Below are 23,713 nucleotides of genomic sequence, written 5' to 3'. Positions count from 1 at the left end.
CTCTGTCTCCCAGGCTGGAGTGCAGTGATGGATCTCAGCCCACTGCAACCTCCACCTCCAGGGTTCAAGCGATTCTGGTGCCTCAGTCTCCCGAGAAGCTGGGATTACAAGTGGGCACCACTCATGCCTGGCTAATTTTTGTATTTTTAGTAGAGACAGGTTTCATCATGTTGCCCAGGCTGGTCTCGAACTCCTGACCTCAAGCAATCCACCCACCTCAGCCTCCCCAAGAGGCCAGGAGCGGTGGCTCACATCTATAATCACAGCACTTTGGGAGGCTGAGGCTGGCAGATCACTTGAGGCTGGGAGTTCGAGAATAGCCTGGCCAATATGATGAAACCGTCTCTTTATTAAAAGTACAAAAATGTGGCACATGCCTGTAATCTCAGCTGCTTGGGAGACTGAGGCAGGAAAATCACTTGAACCCAGGAGGCAGGGGTTGCAGTGAGCTGAGATCATGCCACTGCACTCCAACCTCGGTGACAGAGCAAGACTCTGTCTCAAAAAAAAAAAAAAAAAAAAAAAAAAAAAAAAAAGTTAGAATGTGAACATAAGCCACAGTTCTCATATGACAAGCTTTCAATGGAATAATCTTTCTTTCTGTTCTTTTCCAATGGTCAAAAGCACCTTAGTTATAAGCTAATCCAGGAGCTCATGTGACTCAATGATGATATTTTACAATCTGTGTAAGGAAAAAGAACCAGTAACAATCTGTATTGCTAAGGAGTATGTTGTTCAAGTTGTTGTTGTTGTTGTTTTTAATTTTTAGATAAAGTCTCACTCTGTCGCCCAGGCCAGAGTGCAGTGGCGTGATCTCGGCTCACTGCAACCTCTGTGTCCCGGGTTCAAGCAATTCTCCTATCTCAGCCTCCTAAGTAGCTGGGACTACAGGCGCATGCCACCACACCCAGCTAATTTTTGTATTTTTAGTAGAGACGGGGTTTCACCTTGCTGGTCAGGCTGGTCTCAAACTCCTGACCTTAGGTGATCTACCAGCCTTGGCCTCCCAAAGTGCTGAGATTACAGGTGTGAGCCACCGTGCCCGGCCTCAAGTTTTCAGTTGGTTTAAAAAAAAAAAAAATGGCTGAGCCAGGGCTAGGCACAGTGGCTCATACCTGCTATCCCAGCACTTGGGGAGGTCGAGGTGGGAGGATCACTTGAGCCCAGGAGGTTGAGACCAGATTGGGTAACACAGTGGGATCTTGTCTCTCCAAAAACATAAAAATTAAAACAAAACGAGATAAAAATGGCTCGAGTGTTAAGCCCCCTTAGTGAGTGGCTGACCAGATCCTCATTTGAAACTGTGATTTTGGCTGGGCACGGTGGCTCATGTCTGTAATCCCAGTACTTTGAGAGGCCAGGCAGGCGAATCACCTGAGGTCAGGAGTTCGAGACCAGCCTGGCCAACATGGTGAAACCCCGTCTCTACTAAAAATACAAAAATTAGCCAGGTGTAGTGGCACATGCCTGTAATCCCAGCTACTCGGGAGGCTGCGGCAGGAGAATCGCTTGATCCCAGGAGGCAGAGGTAGCAGTGAACAGACACTGGACCACTACATTCCGGCCTGGGAGACAGAATGAGACTCAGTCTCCCAAAAAAAAAAAAAAAAAAAAAAGGAAAGAAACTGGAATTATGACACCAATGTCTAAAAGTTCCAGAAACCAGAAAAAGGTGAAAACGTGTGGAGTAGGAAGGTAAACACTGCAGAATAAAGCAAACAGGAATACCTGTTAAGACACAGAAAACAGGCCAGGTGCGGTGGCTCAAGCCTGTAATCCCAGCACTTTGGGAGGCCGAGACGGGCGGATCACGAGGTAAGGAGTTCGAGACCATCCTGGCTAACACGGTGAAACCCAGTCTCTACTAAAAAAAATACAAAAAACTAGCCGGGCGAGGTGGCGGGTGCCTGTAGTCCCAGCTACTCGGGAGGCTGAGGCAGGAGAATGGCGTAAACTCGGGAGGCGGAGCTTGCAGTGAGCTGAGATCCGGCCACTGCACTCCAGCCTGGGCGACAGAGCGAGACTCCGTCTCAAAAAAAAAAAAAAAAAAAAAGACACAGAAAACAAAAGAATGGTGTAGTAGAAAAGTATCTTTGGGTAAAATATTTTTGTGCCCATCTTTCTCACTTATAACATGAGCGTAATACCACAACTGATAATGTTATGCAGATTAGAAGCACTGTACATAAAAGCTTCTGATATACAATAAAAGCTCAGTAAGTGAGTTCAGTAAATAGCGGCGGCAATTATTATGTTAATTCCTGTATTCATCTTTATTTCTCAGTTTCGGCAGAACATCTCTTTAGTAAAATGCACTTGTATTAACCGGTAAATCATTATACCTTCCAGATTCATTGTACAGAAATTATTAAATAAACATGTACATACACTAACACAGTGTAAGTCATGAAGTGAATCAAACTAATTTTAAGTGAAAAGTACACATTGAAATTACACTCTCACTACGATTACAACTATTCAAGAATATGTATGAATATACATAAAGAACACAAGGGAATGCAGAAAATATAAATTACTTATGTGTTAAGGTGGTAGAATTTTCAGTTTTACTTATCTTTAATAAAACAATTATAATTATGGGCAATACAGTAAAAATAAGAGGGAATAATGAAATCTTTAAAAAAAGGAAAAACAAAATTCAGATCCTTCCATCAAATGCTCTCATTATACCTCAGCCTCTGACTTCATCCCTTGCTAATTTCACTATTGCCCCATAGCAACAGCTAGACTGCATGTGGTCTCTATGTGTCCCTTCTATGTCTCTGCTCGTATCTCCGAAATGCAGTGTTCCACCCCAACCTTTCTGCCAGTGTAAATACTTTTTATATGGCTTGATAATGATTCATTTCCCCCAAGAAATATTTTCTAATTAACCGCACCTTCAATCTTAAAACCTTTCCCACTACTATGATCTGACCTGAAGAATAACTAGAATCACAAGGCACTACAAGTTGTGACTTAGGAATAATAGTGATTTGGACCTTCTGAATCACAAAATCAAAAGAATATTGGATATTCAGATGGAGTATTCATATAGTTTGACTTTTTTGAACTTAAAAAATACTTTCATAGGCTCAGCCTAAATCCTGGTCCTTCTCATTCTAACCTGTTTCATAATGACTAAGTTCCTTAGTCCCTAAATTCTCCTACATTGGGGTTTCTCTGTTACACAGCCTTTAAGCTGAAGAGGAAATAATACAGATGCTCCTCGGCTTACAATGGGGTTATGTCCCAATAAACCCACTGTAAATTGAAAAATTTTTTTTTTTTTTTTTTAAGAGACAGGGTCTTGCTCTGTCACCCAGGGTGGGAGTACAGTGGCATGATCATGGCCCACTGCAGCCTCCACTTCCTGGGCTCAAGCGATCCTCTTGAGTAGCTGGACTATGGGCACATGTCATTGTGCCCAGCTAATTTTGTTACTTTATGTAGAGACAGGATCTCATTATGTTGCCGAGGCTGGTCTTGAACTCCTGGATTCAAGTAATCCTCCTGCCTTGGCCTCTGATATGGTTTGGCTGTGTCCCCACCCAAATCTCACCTTCAATTGTAATAATCCCCAAATGTCAAGGGTGGGGCCAAGTGAAGATAACTGAATTACAGGGGTGGTTTCCCCTATTCTGTTCTTGTGGTAGTAAGTCTCAAAAGATCTGATGGTTTTATAAATGAGAGTTCCCCTGCATAAGCTCTCTTGGCTGCCGCCATGTAAGACGTGACTTTGCTCTTCCTCTGCCTTCAGCCAAGATTGTGAGGCCTTCCCAGCCAGCTGTAACTGTGAGTCAATTAAACCTCTTTCCTTGATAAATTACCCAGTATCGAGTGTGTCTTTATTAGCAGCATGAGAACAGACGAATACAGCCTCCTAAAGTGCTGGGATTACAGGCATGTGCAAATTGAAAATATCTTCAGTTGATAATGCATTTAATATACCGAACCTATTTAACATCAAAGCTTAGCCTAGCCTCCCTCAAACATGCTCAGAACATTTATATTAGCCTGCAGTTGGGCAAAGTCGTCTAACACAACACCTATTTTATAATGAAGTGTTGAATATCTGATGTAATTTATTAAACACTACACTGAAAGTGAAAAACAAAATGGTTGTATGGGTATATAAAGTACGCTTTCTACTGAATGTGTATCACTTTCATACCATCATAAAGTCAGAAAATTGTTAAGTTGAACCATCATAAGTAGGGGACTGTCTGTAATATGATATGTACCAACAGTCTCTAGCCTTGCCAAGTTTTAGTGGGAGAAGTGAGCCATCAATGAGGTATGAAATGAAAATCATAGGTTAATGAGTCTGAATATATACATTCAAATATTGGATCTGAAACTTATGTTAGGCAAATTGCTTAACCTAAGACATACATTTATTTTCAGTAAAACAGAATTAACAATACCCACTTTGTGGAAAAGAAATCAGGATTAAAAAAATCCAATAATATAACTGAACATGTTCAGTAAAATATTCTTCATATGTTATTACAGGTTGAGCATTTCTAATCCAAAAATCCAAAATGCTTCAAAATCTGTACTTTTTTGAGCACCGACATGACACTATAAGAAAATACTCACTGGAGCAGTTTGGATTTTGAATTTTTTTTTTTTTTTTTTTTTTTTTTTTTTTTGAGACGGAGTCTCACGCTGTTGCCCAGGCTGGAGTGCAGTGGCGCGATCTCGGCTCACTGCAAGCTCCGCCTCCTGGGTTCACACCATTCTCCTGCCTCAGCCTCCTGAGTAGCTAGGACTACAGGCGCTCGCCACCGCGCCCGGCTAATTTTTTGTATTTTTAGTAGAGACGGGGTTTCACTGTGGTCTCGATCTCCTGACCTTGTGATCCGCCCGCCTCGGCCTCCCAAAGTGCTGGGATTACAGGCTTGAGCCACCGCGCCCAGCCTTGGATTTTGAATTTTTAAATTAGGGATGCTCAACTAGTTTCTACAGACATTCCAAAATCTGAAAAAAATAAAAATAACCTAAAACATTTCTGGTCCTAAGCATTTCAGATAAGGGATACTCAACCTGTAATTATTTTCACAGATGGTTAGAGTTAAATTTTAAATTAAAAAAAATCAAGAACCATGGCATCAAGCACTAGCAGAAACAAGACATCAATGTACTAAGCTTCAAAAACCAAAGAATGATTTAGAACTACAGTGCTATGTACATCTTTGATAATACATATTGCATTAGCACATTCCTTTATTTCTAAGCATTTTAGATATTTTTGGAGATAACATTTTGGAGGTAGTTTGGTTCATAAAATGATTCCTAAGTTTTCAGCATCTATATGTGGCCTTTAAATGTAAGGACTTAAAAGCCTTTGGTAAGACTAAGCTTAACATTAAAAAAAAAAAAAAAAAAAAGCTCTAGGCTGGGCAAGGTGGCTCACACCTGTAATCCCAGCACTTTGGGAGGCTGAAGCAGGAGGATGCTTGAGCCCAGGAGCTCAAAACCAGCCTGGGCAATGTGGCAAAACTCCATCTCTACAGAAGATACAAAAATTAGCTGGGCATGTTTGTACCCGCCTTGTAGTCCAGCTACTCAAGAGGCTGAGGTGGGAGGATCCCTTGAGCCTGGGGAGGTCGAGGCTGTAGTGAGACGTGATGGTGCTACTACACTCCAGTATAGGCGCCAGAGACGCTTTTTTTTTTTTTTTTTTTCTTTTTGAGACGGAGTCTCGCTCTGTCGCCCAGGCTGGAGTGCAGTGGCGCGATCTCGGCTCACTGCAAGCTCCGCCTCCCGGGTTCACGCCATTCTCCTGCCTCAGCCTCCCGAGTAGCTGGGACTACAGGCGCCCACAACCGAGCCGGCTAATTTTTTGTATTTTTAGTAGAGACGGGGTTTCACAGAGGTCTCGATCTCCTGACCTTGTGATCCGCCCGCCTCGGCCTCCCAAAGTGCTGGGATTACAGGCGTGAGCCACCGCGCCCGGCCAAGACGCTGTCTTAAAAAAAAAAAAAAAAAGAAAAGAAAAGAAAGACAAGAAACGCCAATAAAAGGACATAACTTTTCTAAGATCAATGAGGAATCAGGAACAATTTCAAAATCTTAACCATAAACCTATATGACTTTATGTGATGTATAATCTCAAATTTCTTGACAATCTTTTTCTCTTACCTAGTTCTCCTTTTAAAAAATATCTTTTGACTTTCATAAAATTGAAACTTCTTTTTTTTTTTTTTTTTTTTGAGACGGAGTATCGCTCTGTTGCCCAGGCTGGAGTGCAGTGGTGCGATCTCCACTCATTGCAAGCCCTGCCTCCCGGGTTCACACCATTCTCCTGCCTCAGCCTTCCGAGTAGCTGGGACTACAGGCGCCCGCCACCACGCCCAGCTAGTTTTTTGTATTTTTTTAGTAGAGACGGTGTTTCACCGTGTTAGCCAGGATGGTCTCGATCTCCTGACCTCGTGATCCGCCCGTCTTGGCCTCCCTAAGTGCTGGGATTACAGGCTTGAGCCACCCCGCCCGGCCAAACTGAAACTTTTTATTTAAAAGAGAAGCTGAGTGTGTATCCTGTTGGCATTTTTCATCAACACATTATATAACAATCTTCCAAAGGAGTTTTATACATTCTAGCTTCATGTTCTACTCCATATCTTACCTCCTTAAGATCCTTAAACTTAAGTCAACTAACAGCTCCAACAATGAAAAGCAGACAAATATTATTAATTAACAAGAAAAGTAAACTTGGGTCTAGAGATGATTCTTGCTAAGTCACCAATAAGAAGAAATTTTAAGTTTTATACATTAGAAAGCTTCTGAGTTTACCTTTCTATAGGTGTATCAGTTTTTATTCGGCATCAAAGTGAGAGGAGTTATCTGTATAATTTCCCTAGTGCCCTGTCAGGGGTAATGTACTTTTACTGCTGCAAATCTGTTAGAACTCTTTGCTTTTCTTTTATGCTATAACCAACACAGAAATGGCTTTCTAAGTGACACTAACTCCAAGCTCTGCTTTGGTGCCAAATGGAGTTAGTCACTTGCCAATTATGTCTTGAAGTAGTGGCTACAAGGAACATTGAAATAAGGTGGTTTATAAACTCAATCAACCAGAGCAAAGGGCTTTATACTAGCAGGAAAGGGCAGGTAATGTCTTTCCTCAAGTTAAATTGACCCGGTTGTTACGTCAGCTAATCAATCCTAAATACACAGTTCCCAGGTAGGAAACCATTTCATTTGTCATTTATTGAAGGAGGCTCCTCCTGGCTGGGTTCCAAGTCAGCAGGAACTCACAAATCTCTCTCCTGGAACTGTGTTTCCTGGTTCAAGCTTGTTCTGAATGGAATCAGATCCTGTGACTAAGGAATCAGTAAGCTGAACAATCGTGGAGACCAGAGGCTTATCAAAGCAAAGTTGTGATGACCTACTACACTCAGCTCTTTCTTTCTTCTTTTCTTTTTGAGATAGTCTCGCCATATCGCCCAGGCTGGAGTGCAATGGTGCGATCTCAGCTCACTGCAACCTCCACCTCCTGGGTTCAAGTGATTCTCCTGCTTCAGCCTCCTGAGTAGCTGGGATTACAGGTGCATGCCACCACGCCTGGCTAATTTTTGAATGTTTAGTAGAGATAGGGTTTCACCATGTTGGCCAGGTTGGTCTTGAACTCCTGACCTTGTGATCCGCCTGCCTTGGCCTCCTAAAGTGCTGGGATTCAGGTGTGAGCCACCATGCCCAGCCAGCTCTTTATTTTCTAAACAAGCCAACAATTATCTTACATGACAAGAATGCAGTGCAAAGGGCATGGTGCTTCCTCCTAGAAGTTCAGAAAGGGGAAAAATCAGTTACCTAGAAGAATTTCCAGAAGTTTGACCTTAATTTAAGGAGAGTTTGGAGAAATGGTGGGATTTAGATAAATACAGAGGAATAGAAGAGCATTATCAGGCTGGGAAAGTGGCATTAACTAGTAGATGGAAGAGGAAATGTGAATGTTAAGTTTTGAGACAATGAGTAATCTGGCAGGAGCAAAAATATGTGTCAAAAAAGAAGACAGCCAGGCACAGTGGCTCATGGCTGTAATCCCAGCACTTTGGGAGGCTGAGACGAGAGGATTGCTTGAGCCCAGGAATTGGAGACCAGCCTGGGCAATATGGCGAAACCCCATCTCTACAAAAAATTCAAAAATTAGCCAAGTGTGATGGTACATGCTTGTAGTCCCAGCTACTTGGGAGGCTGAGGGTGGGAGGATGGCTTGAGCCCAGGAGGTGGAGGTTGCAGTGAGCCATGATTGTGCCACTGCACTCCAGCCTGGGTGACAGAGTCAGACCCTGTCTCAAACAAAGAAAAACAGAAGACATGACATTAAATTCCTAGCCATAAAACCTGAAAAGTGAAACTTAGAGTTCAGGACAAGGCGTGGGTAGACTACTAGATGAGTTATATAGCCCCAAAGTAAGTTTTATTTAATGTAAGTAAATACTTATTTTATTTAAGTAGATGATTTAACTTTTTGGAGGCATTATTTCATTTGAAAACACTTATTAATATATTTTAAGAAATGAATATTCTAGGCCAGGCATGGTGGCTCATGCTTATAATCCCAACACTTTGGGAGGCCAAAGCCAGTGGATCACCTGAGGTCAGGAGTTCGAGACCAGCCTGGCCAATGTGACAAAACCCCATCTCTATTAAAAATACAAAATTTAGCCGGGCATGGTGGCGCACAGCTGTAATCCCAGCTACTCGGGAGGCTGACACATGAGAATCACTTGAACCTGGGAGACAGAGGTTGCAGTGAGCCGAGACTATACTACTGCACTAGAGCCTGGCCAACAGACTGAGACTCTACTTCAAAAACAAAATTAAAAAAAGGTGAGTATTCTATAGAACACAGTTTGAAAAACATGAAATAAAAAACAAATCAATAATTAATAAAAGGAAGGCCGGGTGCAGTGGCTCACACCTGTAATCCCAGCACTTTGGGAGGCCAAGGCAGGCAGATCACTTGAGCCCAGGAGTTGAAGATTGGCCTGGGCAATACAGTAAGACCACATCTCTACAAAATATTTTAAAATTAAAAAAAGAGCCAGGTGTGGTAGCACATGCCTGTAGTACCAGCTACTTGGGAGGCTGAGATGAGAGGATTGCTGGAGCCCAGAAAGCTGAGGCTACAGTGAGATGTGATTGTGCCATAGCATTCCAGCCTGGGTGACAGACAGAGCAAGACCCTGTCTCAAAAAATAATAATAATTAATAAAAAGGCACTTTATTGGAGTGGCATACATTAAAAAGGATGGAGGAAGGTAGGAAAGCAAAGACAGATTTTTTTCTACTTTATAATTTTGTTCAAAAACATCATGTCATTTGTTATAGGATCTTGGTTTAAAAGGAGACTTTAGAGTACATGATCTACTCTATAATTATGTGTCCCTTTCCAAACAATATTAAACTCTGGCTCATTTCTAGAGCATTGTGAGTTATCTGTACTATTCTCACACTGTGACCAAGAGAAACAGAACAATGCAGAAAGCTAAATATACCATAGGATTTATAAGTGTCTCCCACTATATAGTTAGTCATGAATGGAAGAACTTGGGGAATGGCTGACCATCTTTATATTTATATATGATCGTTTTTATGCTACTGATACCAAATGCAGCTTAACTTACCAGCTCTCCAATTCAGCAAAGGCTTGTTTCATTTTCTTAATGGAAGCATCCATCTCTTCTTTAACTACAACTCGATACCGTGCAAGAGACACTGTGCAGCGCTGGAGGTCTTTTACAGATTTTTCAATATTGGAACCTTGGGGAAAAAAACCCAAAGATTTAAAAAAAAAGAATAATAATATAGGTAACTTGAAAGTTGTATCTGAACACCTAAGCCAAATGTCATGTAGACTAAGAATCTTTCCTAAATAACCACCCTCCCCAATGAGAAAAACATGTTTTTATAGATTTTTGGGGAAAAAAGGATCCTGGTCAAGATGGAATAATAAGAATTGGATTTGTCTTTCTATCTTAAACAACTAAAAACATACAAAGACAAAATATATGAAACAATGGTTTTCAGACAATGTGTAACAGCTAGTACTTTTCCCCTGAGACAACAGAAACAAATGAAGTAAGGCCTGTGATTGCTCCAACTTACTGCCTCAATAGTTTCTAGGCTACAATGCAGGGACGAGAAATCCTAAACTGAGCCTGGTGGACTCCCTGAATTGAAGGGACGAAGTTGGGAATTTGGAGAGGCCAAGATGGCTGAAATTCTAGGGCAGAGTACTGGTGAGGAAAGAGCTACACACATGAGAGAGCTGCACGGAGATGCACAGAGGATTCTGAGTGTGGATCAGTCTATGAGGATAAAGAAACTACCCAAGACTGGAAAGAGAACAGGCAAAAAAAAAAAAAAAAAAAAAAAAAGACTAGGCAGAACAATCCCCAGAGCTCACCAGGCCAGGGACAGTTTGTGCTCACACCAGCCAGAGTGGAAAAACCTCACAATACATGGCAGGCAGAGTAGTTGGAAGGATACTGCCTCAGCAACAGGGCAAAATTAGCTCTAGACTAAAGGCTGCTCTAGTCCCACCTAAAAAAACTTAAAAGAAACAGAAAAATATTACCTATAAGGAAGAGAAAAATCAATCACAGAGGCAGATGCAGAAATGACACAGATGATAGAATTGAGTAGAAAAGGACATCAAACAGCTATTATAATTAGATACTATATGTTCAAGAAGGTAAAGGAAAGCATAAGCATGGTAAGGAGAGACATGGAAGATATCTTAAAAGACTCCAACTGAACTTCTAGAGACAAATAAAACAATGTCCAAGATGAGAAATATGCTGCATAAAATTAACAGCAGAATAGACACTGTTTTTTTTTTTTTTTTTTTTTTTTGAGACGGAGTCTCACACTGTTGCCCAGGCTGGAGTGCAGTGGCGCGATCTCGGCTCACTGCAAGCTCCACCTCCTGGGTTCACGCCATTCTCCTGCCTCAGCCTCCTGAGTAGCTGGGACTACAGGCGCCCGCCACCGCGCCCGGCTAATTTTTTGTATTTTTAGTAGAGACGGGGTTTCACTGTGGTCTTGATCTCCTGACCTTGTGATCCGCCCGCCTCGGCCTCCCAAAGTGCTGGGATTACAGGCTTGAGCCACCGCGCCCGGCCGACACTGTTAACAAAAGACGAATACAGTCGAAGACAGCAATTTTACCAACTATCCAAAATGAAATGAAACACACAGAGAAAAGAGACTTTAAAAAAGGCACCAAATTTTCAAAACTCCCTAAGTTACAGGATTTAATAGAATATAATTCACCATGTGGACATTACAAAATTAAAATGTTCTCTCAATATAGTACACTTCGAAGCACTGTATATATGAGGAAGCCAGCTTTGTAGAAAAGGATGGACTGCATTTACCTACTCAACACATTTTAACCAATTTCCAAAAGTTCTATTTACCTTTCTATATTCACCAAACCCCAAATTACATATATAATTGATTGCTGGAAACATGGATCTAAAAAGTTTGTAACTATGCCAGGATATGTATTTTCAATTTTTTAATTTAAATTCTTCCTCATCTCAACTTGACTTTTTTTAAAGAATCTACCTAAAAGCTTTCAAGCCTTATGCATATATATATATATATATATATATATACTTTTTCATTTTTGCTTGATTGGATAGTCTCAAACTTGCTCATCTGCAGCAGGCTGAGGGCTACTAGAACAATGAAAAAGGGGAGTTTACCTAATTAAAATTTGGCTCATGTGCAATAAATAATTCCATAAAGAGCTACTGATTACAAGTGTCCTTTACATTTCTGTTTCATCTGTTTAGTGGAGTGGACCACCATGCTTAGATGTATGAAACTCAGATATAGGAAACACAATCTATTATCTCTGTTTGCTGAATTATTGGCTGTTTATTTAAGTGATTATTGTAGTTTTTTTTTAGCAAAGAGCTACCACCAGTCAATGCCACATACTTAAGAGAAAATGATCTTACTTAAAGCTAGAGTCTGTCAGAGGACTCTAGCTCAGTAAGAGCACGAAGTTATGAAGAGGAGTGAAAATATTTCTTTAAAATGTCACTGTCGGCTGGGTGCAGTGGCTCATGCCTATAATCCCAGCACTTTGGGAGGCCGAGGCAGGCAGATCATGAGGTCAGGAGATTGAAACCACCCTGGCTAACACGGTGAAACCCCGTCTCTACTAAAAATACAAACAAATTAGCCAGCCATGGTGGCACTGGCCTGTAGTCCCAACTACTCGGGAGGCTGAGGGAGGAGAATGACATGAACCCGGCAGAACTGCAGTGAGATCGGACCACTGCACTCCAGCCTGGGCTATGGAGCAAGACTCAGTCTCAGGGGGATTTAAAAAAAGTCAATGTCAGAGAATGTAGAGCTTTTACTTGTTGCGTCAACCAGGAGATAAAAATGACAGAAATAGCACAAAAATGTTGCAATAAAGCAAATAAAGAAACAGGTTAACATTAGCAGATAAGTCATCCTGGCAGTAGAGTTTGACTTTAATTTACAAAACGGGTCGTCATAATTAGATTGTATGGCATTTAAACTACTATTCAGATTCCAATTGTGTACACAAAGGTAGGGGAAGGGCTGAGTAGTCAGTCACTGTTAGCAAAATGGAAAAAGTATTAACTGATGCCCTTCTGAAACCTTATTTATGGGAACAGAGATAATTTGCCCTCTTTAGCCAAAAACACAGATTTTCTCTCACAGGTGGGTCTCTGACTTACTTAGCTTTTTATTGGTGGAGAGGGGAACATCTTCCATCCCCATAGTTGAAAACTGAGTTTCTGTGGTAGGTCTTGAGAGAGATTTGGCAGCATTCCTGGGTTGTTGAGAATTCTGAATACAGTGCGTAGTCAAAGACTTGGTCTCAAAATCAGAGACATCATTCTGCAGCATGGATCCTGTCCAAGAAAGAGCACAGTAATTTAGAGCACAATTTAGGAGTAAACCAATCATTCTTAAGTACACAAAGAAAACAGGTAAAAATGTTTGAGGCAAAACCATGCCTCTTAAAAGACTGTAAACAATATCAACTGACACGCTAGAATAAAGATCAGAATCAGCTGGCAGCTTCTGGCTTAGCCTTAAGTTCGAAATGAAGAGAAGAGTCTGTGGCAACACATCTTTAGATAGGGAGCTCAATCCCTGTGGCTCTCCGGCTTCTTTGTAGCTTGGTAGTTTCTCTGTAACTCTGGCACAAGGAATCAAAGAAGGTCAGTATCACCAAATTCTGCAAGACTCCATGTTAAGAAAAAAAGTTTTACACTCTCTCAAGGAAAGAAGAATTTAAAAAGCTTTATGGGCCAGGCATGGTGGCTCACACCAGTAATCCCAGTTATTCAGGAAGCTGACGCAGGAGGATCACTTGAGCCCAGGAGTTTAAGACCAGCTTGGGCAACATAGAGAGACTGGGTCTCTCAAAACAAACAAACAAAAAATAACGTTCTAGGGGATAGAAGTGTAATAAGTTAGGAAGAGTTAGGAAATGAGAGGGAAGCTAGTTCAGAAAAAAATGGAAACCACTGGCTATTGTTGGTTTGAGTCAGTGCAATGTTTTTCTCTAACTCTTGTGTATGTGTGTATACTAATCAATAAAAGAACACCTAAACAGCACAGCATAAATCTTACATTGGCATTACACTACTAAAGCCAGGAGCAGCAGGGCAGGGGAACTGGATTAACAAGTAATTTTTAAAAAGAGAAATTTCCAGTATCTTACTAACCCTCAAAAAAATGGTTAACAAAGAAAGGTACAAGATATGTGAATTTACAACTAACACTAATCTTAATTCTTCACTAGAAAACAAATGTGAGACTATAAAAACCAACAGCCTAGCTCTCACAAAAGCTGGAATTATCATTATTATATATTTCTCATTGTGTTGGGTCTTAGAATAATATCAACATCATCATCTTTCTTAATAAGTCCACAATTTTTTAAAAACAAAGTCACCTTCCGTAGTCTCTAAATACTGAGGTATTTCTCTGCTATTAACTCACTTATGCCAGAAGCTGCAATTTTTTGAATTTTTGCATGAGTGGAAAAATCAGATCTTGATGATGACTTTGAGCAGTAGGATATGAATAATTCCCACATGCTTAGTGTTCCAATAATGGAACACTAAGGTTCAAGAGTTAAAATATAATGGAACAAGAATTGTATTTTTTCAGCTGGGCGTGGTGGCTCACGCCTGTAATCCCAGCACTTTGGAAGGCTGAGGTGGGCGGATCACGCGGTCAGGAGATCAAGACCATCCTGGCTAACATAGTGAAACCCCATCTCTACTAAAAAAATACAAAAGATTAGCCAGGCGAGGTGGCGGGCGCCTGTAGTCCCAGCTACTCGGGAGGCTGAGGCAGGAGAATGGCGTGAACCTGGGAGGCGGAGCTTGCAGTGAGCTAAAATCACACCACTGCACTTCAGCCTGGGCGACAGAGCGAGATTCTGTCTCAAAAAAAAAAAAAAAAAAAAAAAAAAAAGGTATTTTTTCTAGGCCTTTGATAATTATAAAATGTGACTCACACAAAAAGTAACAAAAACTAAAAAGTAAAAAGACTAATCAGCCAGCACTGGATTAAAAAAAAAGACTAGATTTAATTGATCGTTTTCTCAACGAGGAGACCCCTGTTTTTCAACTGAACACAACTTTTTCAAACTCTGTTAATAAACTCACCCATTCTATCCGGCGTATCTAGCATGGCAGACTCGGGATCCTCCAATTCTCTGGCATCTACTGAAAGTGTCTCCAAACCTTCACTGAGTGAGTCCATAGACTCACTGTCATTGATGGCACCATTGACATGGTAGCCATTCATACCACCTTTCTCTGAGGAAGGTGCAGACTGTTCCTCTTGAATGGAAACTGATTTGCTGGAATCTGGGATGCTGTTACTTGGCTCTGCGGCAGGTTTCGGTTTGTTTTTCTTCTTTTTGTTCTGAAGTTATTAAGAATTTGAAAAAGAGAAGAAAAAAAAAACAGATTCCCCCACAACCTAGAGAGGTAACTCTAGCTATCCAAAGGTAACCAATGTTACCAATTTCTTGTATGTTCTTTCAGAAATTTAACATTTTCACATATGCTGAACTATTGCCTAAAATAAAATTTTACTATGTAAAATCCTATACTTTAGATAAACTCAAACACATAAATATAAAACATTTATTCATGACGAAACCCACCTTAAACAAAATCAGAAGATAAATTACAAAATGCAAAAAAAAAATGTGCAGCTTATATTCAAAAAGCTAAATATATAGAGTTCTCAGAAAAAGCAAAATAATCCCATAGAAAAAAATAGTATAAGCTGTAAGCATATGGAATGATATGCAACCTCAGTCTAATAAGAGATACACAAATTAAAACTGCACTGCAATGATCATTTTTCATCTATTAGTTTAGTAAAGGTCAAAAAGTATGTTAACACTGTAGAACTGATAAGGTTGATGGTATAGAGAAACAGCCATTTTCATGTATGGAGTGTAAGGTGATACTCTCCAAGACAATTTAGTAATGCTTATCAAAATTACAAATGCACATACTCTTTGACTAGCAATTCTACTTCTAGGAATTTATTCAAGATGAGAACAACACATATGCAAAGTGATTTCTATATATACACAAGGTTATTCATTGCAATATCACTATTAACACACAGGATTAGAAACAACCCAAATGTTGGTCAATAGGGGACTGCTTAAATAAATTGTGGCACATCCAAGCAGTAGGATGACTATGTATCCATAAAAACAAGAAAGCTCTTTATATATTGAGCCATGGAATAAGCTCCGAGATATATTACATGAAAAAAGGGGCCGGGCGCGGTGGCTCAAGCCTGTAATCCCAGCACTTTGGGAGGCCGAGACGGGCGGATCACGAGGTCAGGAGATCGAGACCATCCTGGCGAACACAGTGAAACCCCGTCTCTACTAAAAAAAAAATACAAAAAACTAGCCGGGCGAGGTGGCGGGTGCCTGTAGTCCCAGCTACTCCGGAGGCTGAGGTAGGAGAATGGCGTGAACCTGGGAGGCGGAGCTTGCAGTGAGCTGAGATCCAGCCACAGCACTCCAGCCTGGGCGACAGAGCAAGACTCCATCTCAACCAAAAAAAAAAAAAAAAAAAAAAAAAAAAGGAAGCAGGCAAAGAGGAGAATAGTCTTATTTACTTATATATGCATAAAATATCTTGAAAGATTTATAAGAAATTGAAAATACTGTTTGCCTTGGGGGTGGAGAACCAAATGGCTAGGGAACAGGGAAGGGATAAAGTGTTTCAGTGTCTTGGCTGGGTGCAGTGGCTCACGCCTGTAATCCCAACACTTTGGGAGGCCAAGACAGGCGAATCACCTGAGGTCAGGAGTTCGAGACTAGCCTGGCCAATATGATGAAACCCCATCTCTAATAAAATATGCAAAAATCAGTCAGATGTGGTGGCACATGCCTGTAATCCCATCTATTCGGGAGGCTGAGGCAGGAGAATTGCTTAAACCTGGGAGGTGGAGGGTGCAGTGAGCTGAGCTCATACCACTGCACTCCAGCCTGGGCAACAGAGCGACACTCCATCTCAAAAAAATATATACATATATATGTTTCAGCGTATTAACTCTTGTAGTTTTGAATTTTGAGCCACGTGAGTATATTACATAGGCAAATAGTAAAGTTAAAATAAACAAAAGTCCTTTACCTTTTGTTTTGTCAAACTTGTAGCTCCACTGGCAACACCTAATTCTATTCCTAAGGTTAGGCTGATAATAATTGAATCAATATTCCCCAAGTCTTTTCTGTGGCCCTCTCTAGCAGAAACATGACTGAACTCTAGATAAAACTTTTCTCCTTAACAGCTCTCATCTTTCTTTTTCTTTCCTTTTTTTTTTTGAGACGGAGTTTCACTCTTGTCACCCAGGCTGGAGTGCAATGGCGCAATCTCGGCTTACTGCAACCTCTGCCTCCCAGGTTCGAGTGGTTCTCCTGCCTCGGCCTCCTGAGTAGCTGGGATTACAGGCATGTGCCACCACGCCCAGCTAATTTTTTTGTATTTTTAGTAGAGATGGGGTTTCACCATGTTGGCCAGGCTGGTTTCAAACTCCTGACCTCCAGTGATCCACCCGCCTCGACCTCCCAAAATGTTGGGATTACAGGTGTGAGCCACCCTGCTCGGTCTCATCTTTCTTCTTCTTACTTTCCCCCATGTGAACTGGCTAAGTTTTCATATCATTGGGTCATGTATATCATAACTATCCCACTCAGAGTCACATCCTATTGGACTAATCCCAACAGTTAAGTGGACTGGACTGGATTTATGCATTTGGGACTGCTAAACTGAAGCCATATTTCTTTCTCCAAATTTTAAGGAATGTCTGTGTCTCTTAACACACATCCTCTTCCAGCTCCATGCACATCTTATATCACTAATAACTTATAATCCTGGGCTAATAAATTAAGAAACTGGTGTTGGCTGGGTGCGGTGACTCATGCCTGTAATTCCAGCACTTTGGGAGGCTGAGGTGGGCAGATCACTTGGGGTCAGGCTTCGACACCTGCCCAGACAAAATGGTGAAACCCTGTCTCTACTAAAAAAATACAAATATTAGCCAGGCGTGGTGGCACACACCTATAGTCCTGACCTACGTAGGAGGCTGAGGCATGAGAATTGCTTGAACCCAGGAGGCAGAGGCTGCCGCGAGCCAAGATCGCACCACTGCACTCCAGCCTGGGCGACAGAGCAAAACTCCATCTCAACAAAACAAAAAAAAACGAAACTGGTGTTTTCCAGGACACTCACAGTTATCTATGTAGGTTGAAAGCAGCGCAAAGAAGCTAAACAAATATTCAAAACTACAGGTATGATGAGCTTCAGGAGAATCTGTGCAGTATTAGGTAACCCTTGGAAAAAATTCTCAAGGGTCACTGAGGCCAAGCCTGGTTTTTGTTCAAGACCTGACAGGACTCCTAAAAAGTGATATAAGAGTCATCAAGAAAGCATTTCACAACTCCAGCACTGACTTAATAAAGAAAAGAACACCCCAAACAGATTTCACAGAGATACTTGATTAAAATCCATACTTCAAGCATTTCCTAAAGGGGTTACCTTTATGGTGCACAGCTGTGGGAAGAATTTTGAGACCAGCTGGTATCCTTTGGGAAAAGCATCTGATTTTAAGTAAATAAGGAGAAAGGAACGAGAACTAATATGTTAGGCATTGTATTATGTACTTGTATTTATTAGAGCTATCTTCCTATTTTAGAGATGAGCAAACTAAGGCACATAAATGTTAAGCAGTATCAGTCACAATGCCAGTAGACAGTGGAACAGGGTAGGAATCCAGTTCTGACTGACCCCATAGCCTGAGTGCCTTCTACCTCCCAAAGTGGAACATTGGACCCCTCTGCAAGGCACCTAATAGTTTTTTTTTCTTTTTTTTTTTTGGGATCGGGTCTCATCATGTTGCCCAGGCTGGTCTTGAACTCCTGGGCTCAAGTTATCCTCCCACCTCAGCCTCCCAAAGTGCTGGGATTACAGGCATGAGCCACTGTGCTTGGCCAGCACTTAATAGCTTTATGTCAAAGTTCATTAATATCAGGACTACAACCCAGTTTTCTGACCAAAAATCTGAACTGTTTTAACTGATTTATGATATGAATATGGTTGAAAACCACTCAATTAGATTGCTTTCTCTTGCTTTCCTTGATTTGCTCTCTTTTTCACCCCTGACTAGTAACTGCACCACAGCAAAGTCATTCTGTTTCCTGCCTTAAATCACATGGAGAGGACTGTGTGGTACTCTGTGAGACACAGCTATGTTTCAATGTCAAATTACATATATATATATATATATATTTTTTTTTTTGAGATGGAGTCTCACTGTCACCCAGGCTGGAGTGCAGTGGCCCGATCTCAGCTCACTGCAACTTGGTTATATTGTTTTGGAGACAGTTGCACATTACCCAAACACTAACATTATTTTTTTAAAAGATGAAGATAAAGAAAAACCTTACAGTATTCAAACCTGTGTATCCTATGCTGGCAGACTCAGGAAAATAAAAACAGGGAGACCTAACCTGATGTTGTTATTCAAAGACGCAATAGCTTTAGATAGCTTTTCTCCAACAGGTTACATGCCTCCTGGGTTCAAGTTATTCTCCTGCCTCGCCCTCCTGAGTAATTGGGATTACAGGCACGTGCCACCACACCTAATTTTTTCTAGTTTTTAGTAGAGATAGGGCTTCATCATGTTGGCCAGGCTGGTCTTGAACCCCTGACCTCAAGTGATCCACCTGCTTTGGCCTCCCAAAGTGCTGGGATTACAGGTGTGAGCCACTGCACCTGGCCAAAGATGTTTTTTAACCAGGTAAACTGAAGATATGTATGTAAACCTTTTCTTTCAAATATTTTTGCAGAGCCTAAATTTTAAAAAATAATATAAACATGTTTTTAAATGTAATTCATTTTACCTTTTTCTTGCCTGTTACTGTCCATTCTTTGAGTACTTCACTGGCACTACCTGTAAGAGAAACCAGTTACAGATTTTGTCTCCTACCACACACACAGTAGTCAAGCAGGAGTCAGTGTCCTCCCATTTTGTAATTGCTGGAGAATTTACAAAGCTCCTAACAGGAAAAATTAAGGATCGGGTCTAGAGTAATATAATGAGATAATCATGCCATGCTTCCCTTTTGGAATACCTGCCTACTTAGACCCTCCTCTCCAAGTAATTTCCTCAGTAAGTTCTTCTAAGAAGAGACTAATGTAGCTGCGCCATTTTGAAGATTTTCTTATCTATACATCTTAGACCAAATACAAAGGGGATGGCACACTGGTTTTAGCCAAGTGTGCCATCCTTTCCCCTCCAGTTACACACCACCTTGGCTATATAGTTTTGGAGACAGCTGCACATTACCCAAACACTAACATTATTTTTTAAGAAGACGAAAATAAAGAAAAACCTTATAGTATTCAAACCTGTGTATCCTATGCTGGCAGACTCAGGAAAATAAAAACAGGGAGACCTAACCTGATATTGTTATTCAAAGACACATAGCTTTAGATAGTTTTTCTCCAACAGGTTACATGGAAGGAAGTTTATAAAACACTTCTCAATGCTATAAATCTGAAGGGTTGACTAAGCCTGCCATTCTTCTACATATTAGATAAGGAAATTCAAACCCACACATTTGAGTCACTTGCCACAGCCAAACTAATAATATTAGAATCCTCAAGACAATACTGAGTCCTTGAATTTGCCATCTGTTGGTGAGCCACTGAATCACTACTTTGTTTTTAAGAGTCTCTTAAATTCTTATTTAACCCAACTCCAATCAAGTCCCTTATACCACCGGCCACATGATTTCCTCTTAAATGCCATTAGAGAACATTTAGCGCAAAACAATGGAATTTTCTCAGCTTGTCTCTTACTATAGACACCACATAGCTTATTTCAGCTTCTAGGGCTGAAAGAGGTATTGTCAAATGTCATGGTATGTTATGTTTTCATGGGGTCTGCTATATCATCTATGAATTACTGGATTGCTGAGTGTTATAAAAGTCTGAAGCAAATTCTATTTGAACAAATATAAATTTATTTTTAAAACTAAGTCAGGATTACCTTCCATGAATGCTTGTACTGTTTTGTCCACACAGTTATCAAAGTGCTGCAAAACCAGGATGATTTCATTGTTGCTCTTATTGGGAACTATTGCACGTACCGCATTTATCTGGAAAAGATGGCGGGGTCGTTTAATTCTAACATTAGTAGGTCACTAGGCAGCTGAGGCCTATACAGAGAATAACGAAAAGAGTGATATTTCATTTTAAACAATATGTATCACTCTTTAGCATCAGCGACAGTACATACAACCATCTCACTGGGAATTATTAATAGATGACTGATACCAGCATGTGAAAAATTAATTTCAAAACTTAGAAATGCAGAACATTGCTAGAAATAGAAGTTATATGCTAGATTTCATATAAAGAAAAGGTGGTTTAATTTCGGTATCAGGTATTAATGTAGCATCAACATTTCCTCATTTTTAGCATACTGTAGAGAAAGGTGGAAAGTTAAATGAACTAGCAACAAAAACAACTTATATTTTTGTGTAAGATTTTTTGAAATATATTTTACCTTGTATCGTTTAATTGTAAAATAAAGATAATTTATACAATTTAAATTATAAACTATTTCAGGCATATAAAACATAATTAACACGCACTCCATGACACTGAGTTTACTAAAACAAAATAAATATAATTGAAGCCCCCATGAACACCTAATAAGTCCTATTTCCCTTCTTCGTCTCACTAGAGATTTCTACCCTGAACTTGGTATTATTTCCATACGTGCTTTTGCATTTTTATGATATGTGCATATATCCATAGGTAATATACACTATTATTTTGCATTACATAAATACATAAAAATATTATATCATATATCGTATGTATTTATCTTCAATTTATATTTTGCACATAGCATTATTTTTTTAGATTTTTTCCATGTTGATAAATGCATCTCTTATTTATTTATTTTGAGACAGTCTCACTCTGTCACCCAGGCTGGAGTGCAGTGGCATGATCTCAGCTATCTGCAACCTCCACCTCCCAGGTTCAAGCGATTCTTGCGCCCCAGCCTCCTGAGTAGCCAGGATTACAGGCATGCACCATCATGCCCAGTTAATTTTTGTATTTTTAGTAGAGATGGGGTTTTGCTGTTGGCCAGGCTGGTCTCAAACTCTTGGCCTCAAGTGATCTACCTGCCTCCGCCTCCTAAAGTGCTGGGATTACAGGCCTTGAGCCACCATACCTGGCCTGTATTTCATATTTTTTGAGACTAAAAATATATGGCCGGGCACGGTGGCTAATGTCTGTAATCCCAGCACTTTGGGGAGGCTGAGGTGAGCAGATCACAAGATCAGGAGTTCAAGACCAGCCTGACCAACACGGAAAAACCCTGTCTCTACAAAAATTAGCTGGGCATGGCGGCGCACGCCTGTAATCCCAGATACTCAGGAGGTTGAGGCAGGAGAATCGCTTGAACCTGGGAGGTGGAGGTTGCAGTGAGCCGAGATCGCGCCATTGCACTCCAGCCTAGGCAACAGAGAAAGACTCCATCTCAATTTAAAAAAAAAAAAGGCCCGGCGCGGTGGCTCAAGCCTGTAATCCCAGCACTTTGGGAGGCTGAGGTGGGTGGATCACGAGGTCAGGAGATCGAGACCATCCTGGCTAACACGGTGAAACCCCGTCTCTACTAAAAATACAAAAAACTAGCTGGGCGTGGTGGCGGGCGCCTGTAGTCCCAGCTACTCGGAGGCTGAGGCAGGAGAATGGCGTGAACCCGAGAGGTGGGGCTTGCAGTGAGCCGAGATCGGGCCACTGCACTCCAGCCTGGGCCACACAGTGAGATTCCATCTCAAAAAAAAAAAATAAAATAAAAATAAATAAAAATAAAAAAAGGGCCAGGTGCAGTGGCTCATGCCTGTAATCCCAGCACTTTGGGAGACCCAGGCGGGTGGACCATGAGGTCAGGAGTTCGAGATCAGCCTGGTAAACATGGTGAAACCCCGTCTCTACTAAAAATACAAAAGTTAGCTGGGTGTGGTGGCGCACACCTGTAATCCCAGCTACTCTGGAGGCTGAGGCAGGAGAACTGCTTGAAACCAGAAGGCAGAGGTTGCCATGAGCCAAGATTGTGCCACTGCACTCCTACCTGGGCGAAAGAGCAAAACTCGGTCTCAAAAAAAAAAGAAAGAAAAAAATACACACACACACATACACACGCATACAAAATTTACAATAATTGTATATTTTGTTTTCATGTTTATATATCCATTTTATATCCAGCAACCTTGATGAACTCTTATTAGTCCTATTAATTTGTTGCTTTCTTGGATTTTCTATGTAGATAATTGTATTGCCTATAGATAACAGAAGGGGTTTCATTTGTTTTTTGAGACAGGGTCTCACTGTGTCACTCAGGCTGCAGTGCAGTAGTGCATTCATAGCTCACTGCAATACTTAACTTCTGGGCTCAAGCGATGCTCCCACCTCAGCCTCCTGAATAGCTGGGACTACAGGCAGGTGCCACCAGGCCTGGCTATAAATATTTTTTGTAGAGATGGGGGTCCCCTTATGTTGCCCAGGCTGGTCTTGAACTCCTGGCCTCAAGTGATCGTCCTGCCTCAGCCTCCCAAAGTGCTGGGATCACAGGCATGAGACACTGCCCCGGCCAAATAACAGCAGTTTTTTTCTGCCTTTCCAATTCTTTTTTTTTTTTGAGACCGAGTCTTGCTGTGTCTCCCAGGCTGGAGTGCAGTGGCCGGATCTCAGCTCACTGCAAGCTCCGCCTCCCGGGTTCACACCATTCTCCTGCCTCAGCCTCCCGAGTAGCTGGGACTACAGACGCCCGTCACCTCGCCCGGCTAGTTTTTTGTATTTTTTTTTTAGTAGAGATGGGGTTTCAGCATGTTAGCCAGGATGGTCTCGATCTCCTGACCTTGTGATCCACCCGTCTCGGCCTCCCAAAGTGCTGGGGTTACAGCCTTGAGCCACCGTGCCCGGCCATGCCTTTCCAATTCTTACAATTTTTATTTCTTGTCTTACTGCAGAATGCAAAATTAATTATTTCTCAAAGAAGCTCTGGTTCCTTTTAATGAGGAATGGTAGTTAGAAACCAGTATCTAGGAGTGGCCAGGAGCAGTGGCTCACAC

General features: G+C 41.2%; 2 protein-coding genes and 1 long non-coding RNA gene across 7 annotated transcripts in view; 1 reads left to right on the top strand and 2 right to left on the bottom strand.

Moving 5' to 3' along the window:
• LOC126930835 (tubulin alpha-1A chain) overlaps positions 1 to 23,713 on the top strand; it is a 421,509-nt gene that overhangs the window by 79,625 nt on the left and 318,171 nt on the right. The window lies entirely within an intron of this gene.
• The window catches only part of LOC126930849 (uncharacterized), a 252,338-nt gene that overhangs the window by 17,696 nt on the left and 210,929 nt on the right, over positions 1 to 23,713 (bottom strand). The window lies entirely within an intron of this gene.
• Positions 1 to 23,713, bottom strand: part of SPATS2 (spermatogenesis associated serine rich 2) — a 168,827-nt gene that overhangs the window by 17,696 nt on the left and 127,418 nt on the right. For all 3 annotated transcript variants that reach the window (XM_050748356.1, XM_050748354.1, XM_050748355.1), the window contains 5 exons: positions 20,614 to 20,722; positions 19,463 to 19,512; positions 14,688 to 14,949; positions 12,738 to 12,914; positions 9,636 to 9,771 (listed from right to left, as the gene is read on the bottom strand). In XM_050748356.1, coding sequence (XP_050604313.1) covers positions 9,636 to 9,771; positions 12,738 to 12,914; positions 14,688 to 14,949; positions 19,463 to 19,512; positions 20,614 to 20,722 — 734 coding nt within the window. The remainder of the gene's footprint in view (positions 1 to 9,635; positions 9,772 to 12,737; positions 12,915 to 14,687; positions 14,950 to 19,462; positions 19,513 to 20,613; positions 20,723 to 23,713) is intronic.

This window comes from Macaca thibetana, chromosome 11 (genome assembly GCF_024542745.1).
Source record: "Macaca thibetana thibetana isolate TM-01 chromosome 11, ASM2454274v1, whole genome shotgun sequence".
Classification (NCBI taxonomy): domain Eukaryota; kingdom Metazoa; phylum Chordata; class Mammalia; order Primates; family Cercopithecidae; genus Macaca; species Macaca thibetana.
Note: the sequence above shows the minus strand (reverse complement) of the source record. Positions and strands in the feature narration are given on the sequence as shown.